Genomic DNA, 13,170 nt, shown 5'->3' with positions numbered 1-13,170 from the left:
TAGAGACTGGAAAAAAAAAAAAAAAAGATATTTTGAGAAGAGCAGACGTGGGAAGAAGTTTGCTGAAATGCACCAACAGACAAATAAAAGCATGAAAAAGATCCTTTAACTTGATTTCCTCGTGTAGCTGGAATTTTGGAGGTCAAGGGCTTCATTTCATCCGTTAGCATTAATATCAACGATTGCTTTGTGCTGTTAATGTCAAGCTCCAATATCGACTCACTCTTTACTGATTGCAAAAAATGTTAAAGATTAAAATATACTATGAAAGACGGGGAGATCTGAAGTGAGAGCAGTGTTTTGGTGTTCGACCCTCCGGCCACCTTTTGTCCTTGGAGATCCACTTTGACAAAATGAAAGTGTCTGCGAGCTCCTCGTGTTCGGGGACATTTATTCACGTAGCTGAGCTACCGAGAGACTTTTGGGTTATCAAATTCAGATACGTGTCGTTCGAGACCTTCCGCGACCTACTCGGAAACTGGCTCACGTTCTACGGGATGGAGACCCCGGGCCTGCTCTCATGACTTGGTTTGTTTGTCAGTTGTTTTCAAGCTTCGTACAGCTCAGACAAAACCTCATTCTGTCTCTTCTTTCTCTTCGGTGGAAACTCGTCAAGACAAAACCCACAAATTTTACACGCAGGCCCTGAAGTTGAAACCTAATTCCTTCTGTCCTCCCAAAGTTCATCTTTACCTCTTTTAACGATGTCAATGCAAGGATGAAGTCAGTGTTTCTACAGTTTGTGGTAATGACCCATGTTTGGCATCACGTGTTTAAATACGATGACTAAGAGATTAATACATAGAGTTCATTTCATGACTGAAACTCGGGGAACTCTTGTTTATTGTTATCTAACGCTTATCAGAAATCCCCTCTTGGAGATTGGGAGGCTTTTTAAAGCTCTGCGACTCGGTGACGCTGTTCAGAGGTAATCGAAAGTGTTTGTTTTCAGAGGTGTCAAAGTGAATCAGCGGGATGACATTTTAAGTGAGAAAAGCATCTCGCTGTGAATGTGAGGCGAGGCCCGCCGGGGTTATACAATATGATTGGATTGTAAATAGGTTTGCTCATTTGAACGGCTGTCAGCCCGACATTGTTTGATTGCTTTGATCGCAGGGCCTTTCACTGCAATTTCTACAGGGAAGAGATGATGATGATGACGACTGCGTCTGAATCATTAAATGTCGAAATCTGTTTCAACCAATCACCTGGGAGAACTTTAATTTACTTAAAATGATCTGATCACACACTCAGGCCGGTCGTTAGTCTACAGTTGCTGGATAATCACACCTTCAGGAGTTGAAAGAACCCAGCTAAACACATCAAATCAGAATCAGTCCTCATCCTTTGTTTTAGGCCTTATTGTCGTGATTGTACTAACATGTGATGTTGTGAGCACTTAGACGCGTTCACTGGTTAAACATTTAATACGACACCTCTCACGGCTCATCGCCTCGCTGCCGTCGTCTCACTGGAGCATTTCAAGGCTCTGACACGAATGTTGACGTGTGTTTATATGCACATTTCAATTCAATTCAAGTTTATTTATATAGCGCCGAATCATGACAGAGGTTATTTCATGGCACGTAACACATTAAAGTCCTGACAGCAGAACTTTACAATATTATACAGAGAAACCCAACAATTCAACAATTCCCACATAAGCTAAGAGGGGAAAAAAAACTCCTCTTTAAGGGAGAAAAACCTCCAACAGAGGGAAGGAAAAACTCCCTTTAACAGGAAGAAACCTCCGACAGAACCAGGCTCAGAGGTGGGGGGCCATCTGCCTCGACCTGTTGGGGTGAGCAACACCTGTGACAGGAAGGAGCTGTCAATTTTTCCCAAGTCACCTCCGTCCACGTCTGTCCACGTCCGCCCACTCGTCTGAACACGTACGCGCAACACGGTGCAAAATGCACTCCATGTTGAACCCGAGCTGCGCTTCTGGTAGATTTCCACTGACCGGCTCCTCCTCACACGTTTTCCACAACAGACACCGCCTGTTCGTTTTCAGGCCCTTGGCGAAGTATTGTGGTACGACCTGGGCTTCACGGGTTCAGTATTTACGTCACTAACGTCACGGACCAATCAGAGAACGGTGTCGGTTGTTAGCCCGCTGGTTTTCCCGCCCCTCCTTTTCCTGTGATCGGATGGCTGGTGACAACTGACGAGCGCGGTGTTAATATTTTTTAACTCTCGTTGACTGGTAAAAAAAAATGTACATTCACGTCTCGGCGCAGAACAAACGGACAGCACCGTTCCCCAGCAATTCCCTGCTGCTGGCCCTGAAATTCCCACGTACTGCTGCTGCCGTTCATTAAAACACTTTAAAGAATATGCTAGAATAGTGTGATGTTTGATTCAAACGTGTTGAATGCAGCTCTTCGGTCTAATTTTACTGAAGACTGGAATCTTGCTGCTATGAATAAAAGAAAAAAAAGCTGTGATACCCAAATGTACTCACCCTGACCAGTTCGGAGCACTTATTACTGTCATTAGGACATTTACAAATAAAAAGGATGAATATTTAACACTTGCAGAGATCCATCCGAGAGGACAGAATCAGAATATGATTTATTGCCAAATTCATTTTCACATCCAATGGGTTTGTTTTGGTGTTTAATAATCAAAGACTTTAAAAACTTGGAATACAGAGATTTTTTTTTTTTTTTTTTTTTTTAAAGGGCGTAATTAAAAATTAACCAAGAGGGTTTCTTGGTTTACAGATCATGCACATCAGTATTAATGAGAAACAATTTGGATAAGTTGAAGCGGGTGTTATTCCAGAACACGACAAGATGTAACCGGGCTTCGGTGTGGTTAAAAAAAATCAGACTGGAAATGATGAAAACGGTTAGTTCAGGCCAAGAAAGTGTTCAGAGTCAACAGACAATTTCTCCGTCGTGTGTCACAGCAACATAAACGAGAAAGAGCAAAAAGAGAAAGCGGCTGACTGAAAGAGTCTGAGCCTTCTCCGAGTTGCACTGTGCTCTCGGTGTGCACACTCTTCCTGCTAGTCGCCGTTGCCGTTTTGGTCTGACTGGTGAAATCTCTACAAATGGAAACAAAAATCCTGAATTCATAATTACTGAATTGGCACAAATTTGCATTTCTGCTGATGTTGTCAAAGTGGTAACGGTGGAAGGAAGGCAAATTCAGTATCTTATTTAAAAGCTGGTTATCGTCGGTGGATGTCTGAAGGTCATGAAATTGATTTTCTTTACCGCCTATGGATGTGTTTGATATGATGGAGCTCATGTAGTGTAAATTATGTTCGACTGTCAACTTTTAGATTGATGTTGATTATTAAACTGAAGCGTATCTAAATCTTATCAATCTAAATATGTCAATGTTTTTGTCAGTTTTGTAATGCAGTCAGGCAGCAGAAGCTGGAAGTGCAAATAATATTAACAGGATTCGATTTTCCTGGTTTGGACCGAACCTTTTCTCCATCTCTCCATTTTTGGGGTTTCTGCCTTTGATAATAGATGCCTGCGTGTCGTCACGAGTCTTCTTTCGCTCTGGTGTCACTCTGACCTACTTTCACTCTCTGTCTCCGTCAGAAACCCAAGAAACCACCTCCTCCATCCAAAAGCGCAGGTAAGGAGCACTTCACGCACTTCATCTCATGAAACACTCAGACACGTTTCTAAAATCCCTCTCAGCGTTGAATACATTTATTCTACGCTGCTTCTGAATATGAAGAAGTGCACCGATGGGATCTTTTATAACAGGATTCGATTACTTGTTGGTTTCAGTCATAGCGCAGATTTCACAGGATTTCCACTCAAAAGATTTTTTTCCAACCGGGGTGATTCAAGGATCAAGAAGATGTTTACGGATCATCTAAAGGTTTTCTTTTCATAGAGGATATGATTGAGACTGAGAAGTAAGTGTCTGGAACGCCATGAAGACCTCCCAGACCATCACACAATTCATCACGATCGACTGATTAACCGATTATTAGATTACGTAAACCGATGCTAAAATGGACACTTTCCCATTCTGGGCTCGCTGGCGGTGGTGACGGTTTGTCAGCGGTCTGAAAAACAGGAGCTCTCGGAGCCCCGGGCACTGGAGGTAGAGCTGAGTCGGCAGTTTTACTTTTCATTTACGTAGCACCAAATCACAGTGTAAGTAATCTCAAGGCACCTAACTATGTAAAAACAGATCATTGGAAGATTATAGAGAGGAACCCAACAAACTTCATTTTAACATTAAGAGCACCTCCAACAGAACCGGGCAAACAGGTGGGCGGTGATGACTGATGGAAACTTCAGTTAAGGCTCCCTAAAACATACTAGATGAGGTGGTAATGGAGAGGACGAGGGTTCATAGATCTGAAAGGCAGAATGACAGAATAACGACGACGTTTAAAGAACAAGAACGAGAAACCGAATTGGTCAAAAAATAAACCAAAAATAAAAATGTGAGAAAAGATCATTGGGTAAGTATATTACTTGTACATTCATTCATCTAAAATAAAAAATATATGAAGCATTTGTAAAATATTTGTCGGTTGTTAAACTGACGTCAGATCAAGCAGATGATCACCGTCCCTGAAACTATTGCTGCATCTCTATTGGGCCACAAAACACTGCCAACCAGATCATCAGGTATTTATATGATTTGACAAAATACTTTAAAATGACCACCTTTTAAAATGATTCCTTTCCTCGTCACTCCACCGCCAACAACACCAAACCGGTTTTAAAGCCGAGGAGATGTTCGTGGAGGAAGAGGGTCGGCGTTCATTAAATACATCAAATTTATCCAGACCGGCCACGACATTAAGAAACGGCAGCAGGTCAGAGAAACCTGAACGGGCAGAAAGACTCGACACAAGTGGAAAAAAGCATTTCTTCAAAGTTTCCCAGATACTTTTTGTTTTGTTTTGTTTCCTGGGAAACTGGCTAGAGCTTTTCAAAGATGGCAGTTCCTTGTTTCCGCTCTGCATGAATCATTTCCTGGAGTTCCCCGACCGCTTCACAACATACCGCATATCACAATAAACGCCTCCCTGGTGATACACGTCGTTTATTCTGTACGACGAAGTGTTTTTCAGCTAATCTGGTTTTGAAATCACAGTTGACTTCTGTGCTGACATCCCGCTTTGTATGAAACAAATAATGATAACAACGTATTGGCTGAGCTGCAGCTGAGTTATTAGCAGCTATCACAGTCTGCCCTGACCGAGTGTCCCCGGACACCCACACTCATTCATTCGGGCTTTTAGAACATAGAGGGTCCCATGAACATTGTTATATACTATATAAGATTTTTTTCTTTCCTTGATATAAAGATTAATATATAAAAAAAAAGGAAGCTTTTTAAATATTGTCAAATTAAATGGGTAACCTGGACTTTCCTAAAAAATCAAAACAAGATATAGCACGAATGATTCGCCCCAACAATGACCAAGATATGAGTTCAAGAGTGAAGGTCGTCCAATCACCTTGAAAATAACCCAGGATTCAAAGGGTTAAAAACACGTATTTCTGAAGGTAGATTAAAAACCAAAAAGCCGTGTCAATACGTAAAATAACCAGGAACCTCCACCCTGAGTGGTTTGCTGATTGGAAAACTTCCACCAACCCCTTTCTTCCAGTTGTTTTCAATCTTTTTCCTGAAGTTTAAGAGAATCTTTTACTGTAAAAGCAGCCGTGCTTCTTCTGAGGAGCAACATCTACAGTTTGCAAAACGCACACTTGCATCGTTGTTTTCCTGTCAGCACGGGAAGTGCCATCCAGTTTGCATTCACCGCCTGCTACTGCATTTTGTTGCAGTGTCTGTGTCTTGTGTCTGCGTGTGTGTCTGCGTGTGTGTGTGTGTGTGTGTGTGTGTGTGTGTGTGTGTGTGTGTGTGTGTGTGTGTGTGTGTGTGTGTGTGTGTGTGTGTGTGTTTCTGAGACATCAGTCAATGTGAATCTGCACTCAACTTCCTGTCTGTGTTGAGATGCTGTTCATGTATCTAACATCAACAAAACCACAAGTGTGTGTGGCTGTCTCTGTGTGTGTGTGTGTGTGTGTGTGTGTGTGTGTGTGTGTGTGTGTGTGTGTGTGTGTGTGTGTGTGTGTGTGTGTGTGTGTGTGTGTGTGTGTGTGTGTGTGTCTGTGTGTCTGTCTGTCTGTCTGTGTATATGTGTGTGTGTGTGTGTGTGTGTTTGTGTGTGTGTCAGAGAGCAGTAGTTTTCTGTGAAAGTGTCGTTGATCAGTCGGGTCAGACAGACGAGGTGACAGCGTGTTGGACCATGTTTTATTTTTCAGCTCTCAAGCCGGACGTCCTGAGCGCCGACAAGAAGCCTCACCTGGTCCGGCCCGAGGACAGAGGTACAGTAGAACCCCCCGTCTTTCTTCACGTCCATCTCTACCTTCCCCATCTCACCCTCCCCGGTTTCCTCACAACGTTCAAGGCTTCGCCTCGCACATCAAGAGTGTAAACATTTGTTTTCCTCCGTCCTCGTTTCTCTGCTTCTTCTCGACCTGCTTTCACCCCCCCCCCCTTTTTTTTTTTTAACATTCAGCACACTGTCTCTATCTCAAGTCGCTGTCGGATTTCCAGGCGCCCTCTTCGCTTCTAAACTTCAGGACTCCCGGAATGGAATCGCTTTGCATTCTGAAGCTGTATTTTGCCAGCAACGTGAGCTTAAAGTGCAAAACAACAGAAGTTAACATAGTTAGCTCTTATTGACAGTCCCGTCAAAAAGGCTCCACACAGTTCACGTAAACTCAGCTCTGGTTCAGATTGTCCAGCTGGCTGCAAAGCACACAGACGGGAACAATAACAGATATAGAATAAGGCCTTTATCTGTGTCTATTTCCACTTGTTGCCTTAAATTGCACCAAATGAAATTCCTGTCAGCCAGTGAGAGACTCATTTTCTGATCCCGTTCAGTGAGAGAAATTTAGATTGGTACTTTTTCTAAAGTTTGTTTCTCTGTCGTAAGATTTCTGTATTTGCTTTTGTTTTTAATCCGTCTGACGGAGGAGTTACTCCTTTAACTTTTCCTCATCGTTCAATTTTATTTTCTTGGTAGATTTATTTTTTAACTTCCAGAAACCTTGAACAATTTGAAAATGCTACGTTTTATGAATTTATCTGATAAAAAATAAATAGACATTTAATAATATGATTCTAATATTTTTAAAGAATTTTTGGAAATATATTGTAAGATTTTTATTTCTAAATTTCAACATATTTTTGTCAGCTTTTTTTTTCTTCTTCCTAAACGTGATATTTTACCGGTATTTTGTTTCCCTGCATATTTAAATAAATTGTTCGGGAAAGTTTAGCAATGATTTTTAATCGTTCTTTTGTTTTTTTTGGCGGTTTATTGGATGTTTTTTTAATTTTTTAATACTCAATGAACTCATCCAATTCATTGCGTCAAGGTCTATGAATAGACTGCTGCTGATTAAATGATGAGTTCACTTGTTCTGTGATTGCAGGAAGCTTTTACACCTGTGGTCATTTTATTTGAATTATGTAATCGCACCACATGTTGAGACACGCTGTCAAATCAAGTCACCCTGCTGTCACTGCAGTTTTCTATCAGACAAACACAGGAAACAGGCTGTGTGCGTGTGTGTGTGTGTGTGAGAGAGAGCCTGCCTATACTGTTGTGTCAGTGTCACATCTTATGCACCTTGCAAAAATAAGCTTTAACAGAAGATAAGCTTCAGTATTAAAACCCATTTAAATGAACTTGAAAACAAATACTGGCCACAAATCAAGTCAGTCTGGAACTGCTCTCACCTCACATAAAACATTCAATGTTCCCATAAAAAAGAAAGGCAGAAAGAAAACGGCAACAAAACAATAATTATGTGATGGAAATTTTAATTATGAATATACATAAAAATGACAAACGTGAACTTTCTTTATCCTTAACTATAGGCAGAAGAGATATGTTCTAAACTCGAAGATGCCAACTTTCTCTACTCATTAGCCACGGAAATCTATTTTTTTTTTTAAATTTTATTTTCAGTAAAGGCATAAAATACAGCAGCGAAGAACAGTGAAATCGATGAGTTTTTCTTTATTTTTCCTGGTTTTTCACACACAACTGTGTTAATAACACTTCCTGTGGTTCTACAAGCTGTGCAGAATCAATTAACAATGTAATTGGTTATGATTCACTACATATGTCTAAGAAGCCGGCAATATTAGGATTTCGACACCATAATTTGTGTATCGTGATTCTCATCTCGTGAGCGTTGTTAAAAGTACACAACAAAACTCTATTATTTTGTATCCTGTATTAAAAGTATTTGTTCTAATATAAAAACAAAAAAAAGATGCCAAACTGGTTGGAATCTAAAGTGAAACAGGATCTATTTCACCTCTCACAGTTATTGTTTTGTAACGTGTGTTTATTTCTCCGCGTAGCGTCTGCGGGGTTTTTAGGTCGGCACCCTGAGATGCGTCTTCATCTCTAACTTTAATATTTCCTGTCGAGTTACAATATGAGTCACAAAGGTGCAGATGCAAGTTCCCCACTCGCGCTCACTTTCTTTCTCCATCTTATGCCCGACTCTTGTTTTTGTCCCCCCCTGTAAACCTTCACTTTAGTAATTGGTGTTATCGCCACCAGTTAGCTGGTTCCAACACCTTAATATCTCTTTCTTTCTACCTTTTATTTTCTCGCTGCCTCTGCATGCTTGTTACGTACATATTTTTTGCTTCCTCTTTTCCTTCCCTCAGATTGTTCCCTGGTGCTCTTCTTCGGAGATAATGGCTTCAGTGGACAGTTCTGTTGGTGGATAAGAGCGTACAGTAGCTGCTCTATCTTCCTGTTGTGCTGGAGCTTTAGTGTGTAAACAATGAATTTATTTGGAGAACATCTTAAACTACCTCTGCTCTGTGTCGTGTGATTATTCAAACTATTATCATATTATAACAATTTGTCTCCACGCCATAGACGGTATTAAAACAAGGACGCAGTCTCTGGGTCTGAAGAGGGAAGCCACTGTGGCCTCAAAGTGCAATATCACTGAGAGCCACTAGGGGCTGGCTTCAAAAAGAATCTTATTCAAAAAGCAACAACTTTTACACATTTTGTTTATACAATATTATGGTATAATTATCTAAATTTACTCTTGATCAGTGTTCTTGTGGTCCTTCTGAAAATAATTCCAGAATTGATTAAATATCAGGCCTCAGAGAGAGATAAGTGAGTCAGATCCACCCAGCTCGTCCTTACGTGGTCGCTTCTGTTCACAAACCAATGAGTGAGGTCACTGTGAGTTGCCACTCGTGTCCACACTGGCGCTTCCAGGTTGTTTTAGTTACAACTATCCACAGTAAAATATGGTAAACGGTTCAAATAATGTCCTCTTTCTCTTTTTAATGACTAAGAAATAAAACCGGCCTCAGCCAAAATATGGGAAAGACCCGTCTGACCAAATCATTTTATTTCTGCTCGCAAAACCCTGCGTGTGCAGGTTTCATCAGTCGTCTTCAAAAGCTTCGTTTTTCGTTTTACACACTCGACTGCCAACGTTTTAGATTGTATACCCTCCGGAAAGCTCTTTGCAGAAGCTACATATTTCAGGGAGAAAACGCTGTTTTCCGTCTGTAGCAAAGGATCAAAATTGAAAGAAAAAGATGAAGTCACAATTTGAAACTGGATTAGTGAGGGCGTAATCTCCGAGCGTGTCCGCACGGGAGGTCGAGCCGCTCACAGGACGTTCGCTTCAGCGCTCGCGGGACGCAGTCGGACACGGCATTGAGTCGTAGGGTCGCCGGATGCTCATGAGACTCGCCGCTGAAAACATGGCTGAAATGCCTCTTTTTAGATAACGCTGTTATTTTGGCTGTAGTGGACAGAAAGGGCTTTTCGATGGAGTTTTGACTTTTGACTCCGATTCAAAGAGTCTGGAATGTGTTGTAACATTCGCATCTGGCCACGGAGTCATTCCGGACTTCAAGTGTAATGTACAGGTTGGAAAAGCATCGTTTTCAACGTGGGCCAGTAGATTTAGTGCAACTCAGTGCTGCACATGTTCCTTGTTACGCACACGCGTCGCTGAAAGCACTGCTGGGTTTTACTGTTATCTCTTTATGAGCTGACTTAGAAATCCTTGTCAAGCCAACGGTCTCCGTTTCCACATCGTTGAAGCCTGAAGATGAACTCAACGACGGGCACTTTGAGAGGCTGAATGTCTGCACAGCCACACAGCCGCACAGTGTTGAAAACAACCAGTGTGTGTAGTTTTCTGCTCTGGTGAAGAATTCTCTCACGGTGAATTTGTCTTAAAAGTATGAAACACGTGGCATTAAGATGTAGAGCCAGCTGACGAGCAATAACGTGAGAACGTGAACAGAAAAATATCCGTTTTCTAGAAAATGCAGCCGATGACGGCTGTTCACAAACCAGCGGGTGACGTCGCTGCCGGTTGCCGCTTGATTGAGACTTCAGCTCCTGTGCTCTTTCAAAGTAACGATGTCAAAGATTTCCATTTAAAAAAAAAAAAAAACAGCTCGACACAGCTCGCTCTTCAACTCGCTCTTCCACTGCCGAACGATTTGTGTCACACTCGCGATGCTGTTTGCAGCTCTGTGGAGTAAAACCCAGAAACATATCCCGCAAATTACCGCTTATCGCCATTGGTGCTGCTGAAGACAACCAAATGGAGATCGTTGAGATTGGAATTTCCTAGGGATTAAAAAAAAAAAAAAAAAGTTTGGCGGTACTCATCGTCTCGCAGAACTGTTACCGAGATAAAATATGTTCTGCAGAGAAGCTGAAAGTTCAGCTTTGGACAAACAAAATCAGCAGACAAGCTTGTTGGACTTCATCTTGTTGTTGTTTGTTCATTGCTGCACAGAAACAAGGCTTAAAATGGTTGCCATGTGTTACCCTCAATTAAAGTGTGGAAGTAATCGCAGGAAGGTGAAATTTTGTTTATTCGGTGTCCTTCATCTTTCTCTCTCTCTCTCCTTTCTTTTTCTTTCTTTCTTTCTTTCTTTCTTTCTTTCTTTCTTTCTTTCTTTCTTTCTTTCTTTCTTTCTTTCTTTCTTTCTTTCTTTCTTTCTTTCTGTCTTCTTCCTCCTTTCTTCCTTCCTTCCTTCCTTCCTTCCTTCCTTCCTTCCTTCCTTCCTTCTCGAGTCAATCAAACTCAATCTGATCTCTTGTTTGTCTCTTTCAGCTGACAGGCCCACACCGGATCACAAACCTTCCAAGCCTGCAGCGCCAGTGGTCCCGCCAAAGAAGCCGGTGCCTCCTCCCGGGAAAAGCAGGGCGGGAAGCATCCCACCGAAGAGGCCTGACAAGCCTCTCACTCCTTCGCCGAACCTCAAGTACGTGAATTCTCTCGGCCCGTCTCTTTGTCCTCATCCCATCATCCAGTTCATCCACCTGAACTCCAGTGCTTGTGTATTTTTATAGCACCTGTCTTAAGTCCTGTCTCTGGTATATTTATGATTTTTTTCACGAATGTGTTTGTCAAGAAAAAGCATTCTGTTAAAAGTAAGAGGAGGATTTGCACAATTTATTGTGCTGTAGATTTGATTCTCCATGGATAGAACTAATTATGCCGAATGACAAAGTGAAAGCATGTCTTTTTTGTCTTTTTTAAAAAAAAAACTGAAACTGCTGAATTTGGAGAAGTTTTCCTGACAGGTTCTTCCATCTGTGGGGGGTCACGGTGGTTTCAAAGTCCTCCGATTTCACCGATTATTTAGGCAGCTGTGTTACTTAAAACAGTCAAAGCTTTCCAAATAGTTTCTGTACCTCACCACAGTTTGTCAGTTGAGGTCTATAGAGAATACTACAGTGCTTTATCATGTTTTTTGTTTGTTAAACTGCAGTTTAGATTTGTTTCTTATCTTTTGCCATTTGTCAGTTATGTTTAAAGTTGAGCTTCTAATGTTACAAAAATCTGTTCGATTATTATACAATAATATTTTCTAAAGCATCTGGACTACACTTGGTTTAGTTACAGGTGACATGAAGGCTAAATCACAATGTTTATACCTATGCTGGCAGTGATGATAATTTCCACTTTTATAAACAGTTTCTGGTTAGTTTGCTGCAGGTTCAAGTTCAGCACACATGTTGTGGAGTCGCACAGACGAGTCTAAATACCTACTTTTGTAAATGAGATGATCGAATGGTCAAAACTTTTTGTCAAATTAAACTTGAGGATTTCAGTTTCTTCACGTGTTCCATGCGGGAATTTTTTTTTTGTACCTTTCTCTTCCATCTTTCTCTTCAAACTGCAGGCACAATGGAGAGGTGCCTTCAACACGACCAAAGTCAGACTTCGAGCCATTATTGCCCACCAAACCCAAAACGCTGTCTGGAGACTGGGGAGAGAAGTCTCCAGATACGGGTACGTACAAACCAAGGCAAAACTACTGGAGTCTAAATTCTGAATAATGGGCTGATCGGTTTTGTGGGGTTACTTTCACCACGGATCATGTTTTCTAGTGAGCTGCAACAGATTGGTCTCCTTCCTGCTTACGACTATAGTGGTTTTCAAGCAATAGATAATCTTCCCCGAAAGATATTTGATGTGGCAGCAAGCCACTCTTGTAATATGAACTTCAATAACTTGGAGCAACCCTCAAATATGTCTGACTCCAGCAGACTTCGGCCTTTTTATTTGGACTTTTGACTCTTGTTTACCTGCTGCATCTAAATGCTTCTTCGTGTTGTAACTGTCCACTTCATCTTTTGAGACTCGGCTTTGTGGTGCCTGAAAAATGACCGGGGTCAAACATTTCCAAAAATGTGATACTCGCAATTCACGTCTTCTATGGTTCCAAATCGATTCACAATGACAAAAATCCACTTCTGTATTTTGTTAATAAAATGATGTTGATGGAACGGGAAAAGCTGGAATTAATCTGCGAGGGCACAGAGCAGCACCCTGATAGTTCCCAGTGAATTCATTTGTAGGTCATCTTTGAAAAAGGTATTTTAGATTTAATAACTTAATTGGCTTTGCAAGACAAAAGTGAACTATTTTATAAATACTTTATACATTACGGAGACTAATGCAAACAGCCAATAAGCCAACCCTCTGAGGTTGGATGAAGAAAATTACTGTCCACTGTTAGTTTCATTAATTGTGAAAATTCATCTGTTAAAAAAAACAGCTAGATGAAATGGAACAGAAGTATATCCATCACTATTTCAATGTCGTTTTTCATAGTTTTGAGGTT

The 13,170-nt window shown here is 41.2% G+C and overlaps 1 protein-coding gene across 2 annotated transcripts in view; it reads left to right on the top strand.

The window, feature by feature from the left end:
* The window catches only part of cd2ap (CD2-associated protein), a 61,071-nt gene that overhangs the window by 34,419 nt on the left and 13,482 nt on the right, over positions 1-13,170 (top strand). For both annotated transcript variants that reach the window (XM_069703066.1, XM_069703067.1), the window contains exons 11-14: positions 3,564-3,600; positions 6,267-6,329; positions 11,151-11,301; positions 12,226-12,335. In XM_069703066.1, coding sequence (XP_069559167.1) covers positions 3,564-3,600; positions 6,267-6,329; positions 11,151-11,301; positions 12,226-12,335 — 361 coding nt within the window. The remainder of the gene's footprint in view (positions 1-3,563; positions 3,601-6,266; positions 6,330-11,150; positions 11,302-12,225; positions 12,336-13,170) is intronic.

Source organism: Brachyistius frenatus, unplaced genomic scaffold, assembly GCF_029030835.1.
Source record: "Brachyistius frenatus isolate BFR_SWC_R1_liver_20210118 unplaced genomic scaffold, ASM2903083v1 Contig_44, whole genome shotgun sequence".
NCBI classification, from domain to species: domain Eukaryota; kingdom Metazoa; phylum Chordata; class Actinopteri; family Embiotocidae; genus Brachyistius; species Brachyistius frenatus.
This window is presented reverse-complemented; position numbering and strand designations above follow the sequence as displayed.